The 2,968-nt window shown below is 60.4% G+C and overlaps 1 protein-coding gene across 2 annotated transcripts in view; it reads right to left on the bottom strand.

Moving 5' to 3' along the window:
- Positions 1 to 1,678: 1,678 nt before the first annotated feature.
- MAP2K5 (mitogen-activated protein kinase kinase 5) overlaps positions 1,679 to 2,968 on the bottom strand; it is a 285,287-nt gene continuing 283,997 nt past the window's right edge. For both annotated transcript variants that reach the window (XM_004711938.3, XM_045285767.1), the window contains one exon: positions 1,679 to 2,078. In XM_004711938.3, the coding sequence (XP_004711995.1) occupies positions 1,974 to 2,078 (105 nt within the window). In that variant the 3' untranslated portion in view covers positions 1,679 to 1,973. The remainder of the gene's footprint in view (positions 2,079 to 2,968) is intronic.

Raw genomic sequence — 2,968 nt, 5'->3', positions numbered from 1 at the left:
TGTGGAGCTTACAGTCTAGTGGGGAGGCAGTGGGGAGATAGATCGGTGGTGTGCTGCACTGTTACATGTGCAGTGGAGGGACACGAGTCTCAGGGTGTGGGTGGGGAAGGGCTGCTGTTATCAGCAGCAGGGTCAGGCCAGGTCTCCTGAAGATGCTCTTTGAGGTTGTTGGAGCGAGTCACACCTGTAGACAAAGTGGCGGGGCGTGGGAGGCAAAGACCCATAGGAGCCAGCAAAATACTAGTTCTGGGTGGCGCGGTTTGCAATTGGCTGCTAGTCAGTCGACCTAGGGGTTGGCAGTTCATACCCATCTAGCGGCTGCATAGAAGAAAGGCCTGGTGACTGCTTCCAGGGAGATGGCAGAGAAGACCATCCTTGGGATCGTCTTAGTCTGAGTTGGCATGGATTCAGCCACAAAGGCTGTGTGCATGTCTCCAGTGACAGGCACGAGCCCAGATAAAGTGGCTTCGTTCCAGCTCATTTAATAGTCCAGTGCAGGTGATCCTTGGGGCAGTGTGTCCTTCCATGCAGTGACTCAGGGCCTTCCCCCACCTCCCACCTTTTCATTTACATCTCGCAGGAAGATGGGGACTGTGATTATAGAAAAGACGCAGCTTCAGCATCTTGGCCTGGAAGGGCTGTTTCTGCTGCCGGGGCGAGGCAGTACAGTGTGTGTGTGTATGCAGTCCTGCTTCCCGGAGCAATGCAGTGTGTGTGTGTGTGTGTGTATGTATGTATGTATGTATGTATGTATGTATGTATGTGTATGTGTGTGTGTATGCAGTCTTGCTGCCCAGTGCCAGCCTGCCACACAGCGAGGCAGAAGAGAGAGCATGTGGGGTCCATCTTTGGTGGGGCATGGTAGGAGTGAGCCTGGGTGTTCAGGGGTCAGTGAGGAGGCCAGCTGGTTGGAGAAGGGCAAGGGCAGAGAGAGAGGGCAGAGGTCAGAGATGATGGGGGGAGTTTGAATAAGGTGGCATAGGTCTTTGGCCTGTGGTCAGAGGGGTAGGAGCCAGGGTGTGCGAGGGGAGACAGGCACTGTAGGCACCATGTGAACAGAGTGCAGGGGCAGGTAGGGTGCGGAGCCCTGTCTCAGTGGCCCTGGCGGAGTGACTGGGGCTGGGGCCAGGCTGGGCAGTGGTGGCATCAATGACTTTGAAGGTAGAGAGAGCAGGCTTTCCTGGCTGGTTGGCTGCGGGGTGTGAATGGAAAGCAGTCCTGGCACTGCGCTCCGGTGTGCGGTGGGGACAGGGGTGTGCTCTGGGTGTGTTAGGTGCCCCATGCCTGCAGGAGCTCTGAGCGCCTCAGTTGTCATGTGTGTGTGGGGGGGCACACTTACTGGGGCTGAGAGGAGGGCTGGGAATGGCCTGAAGTGGGTGACCATCCTGACTGGGAGGTCAAGGGCACAGGGCGACTTCCTGTGGAGAGGAGCTGGTGGCAGGGTGGAGAGGCGGGTGGGTAAAAGGGTCTCTCGGGATTGTCCAGGGGATCAGAATCTGGCCCCTCTCCACAGGTAGGTCAGATTCGAGCCAGCCCTGTGCCGAGGGCCTTCTCCGGCCCAGGCTTGAAGTTGGCTTTTAGCCAGTGGCTGGCGGGTGCCCGGGGAGGCTCTGCACAGCCCTGCTGGGGGCACCCCCACCCTGGGTAAGCAACAGACTATGCTGTATCACCCAGGGAGTATCACAAAGCAGTCATACTTTATTCTCTTGGCGTTCGGAGGCTGGCAGGGCCTGGCCCGCACCCATGAAAATGCTGCCACTCAGAAGCAGTGCAGGGGCAGTTGAAGTCTCCACTCTCACTGCCTTACCCTGTCACCGCCCCACTGAGGTCGGGGGCCGGTGACCCTGGGGGGCCCCAGACAAGGCCCAGGTGTGGGAGGTGGAGCCATCTGCCAGCAGAGAGAAGGGCAGAGAACAGGGGAGCAGACGGAGAGGGGGCAACCGACGGCTGTCCCGGGTCATCAGTCCGAGGCCTCACAGGGGGCCCTGCTGGCTGCGTCTCTCCTCCAGAGTCCTGCACACCCACATGGCGACCACGGTGGCGTCCCCGTCGTTGAACTGCACGATGAACGGGTGGCCCTGTGGGAAGAGGGGCAGGCTGAGACTGTGGGCACGGGCTCCCAGGTCGCCTGCTGTACCAGGTCCGGACCTGGCCTTTCCCAGGGTGAGGGCAGGGGAGGACCGTGAGTCCATTTCACAGCCCTGGCCGCCGAGGTCCCAAGCAGAGCCCAGCACACCTGTCGCCCGCTCTTGGCAGAAGTGTTCCCTGGCCCCAGCCAGATTCTGTCAGGTCTTCTGCCGACCCTGCCTGAGGCTCCTGACAACCTGACCGTTACCTAAGTGGGGCCAGTGGCTGTCCTGCCCGACCATCCCCTCCTTCACGATGCCCACTGCGTGCTGCTGGCAGGCCTGGCCCCGCACTGGCAGCCTTCTGGTCCAGGGACTGCCCAGAGACCAAAGGAGGACCTTCAGCCTTCCTCTGTCTAAAGTGCTCCTCTAAAGAAGCCACCTTCTTGGGGGGGGGGGCGCTCTGCTCCCTGGGGGGACGGGTGGGAGGGGCTGCAGGGCCTCCAGGGAGCTCCCAGGTCAAGGGTGAAAGGAAATCAGGAAAGCTCTCCGGCTCTCCTGCCCTATCCCCACAAGTGGCTTCTCTGTTGGGGGTCTACACCTGGTGACTCCTCCCCCCCCCATGGATAAGGTGAAGCTGTAGGAGCCCCTGTGGGCCTTTGCCCATGCGCAGGGTGGGGAAGAGAACACATCTTGTGCAGGTGTGTGTGTGTGTGTGTGTGTGTGTGTGTGTGTGTTCCTACTGTCTTCCCTTGAGCCTACCCCCTCCCCTCCCCTGGGCCAGGGCGAGCACACGTTGTGGTTGCACCACACCCGGCAGGCATGTAGTCCTGGGGCACCGACTGGGAGCCTGATCTGAGACATGTCTGAGGACAGGAGGAAGGAACATCCCTGATCCCTTG

The sequence above is a fragment of the Echinops telfairi genome, unplaced genomic scaffold (assembly GCF_000313985.2).
Source record: "Echinops telfairi isolate 266 unplaced genomic scaffold, ASM31398v2 ScPeMD7_7475;HRSCAF=8513, whole genome shotgun sequence".
Classification (NCBI taxonomy): Eukaryota; Metazoa; Chordata; class Mammalia; order Afrosoricida; family Tenrecidae; genus Echinops; species Echinops telfairi.
This window is presented reverse-complemented; position numbering and strand designations above follow the sequence as displayed.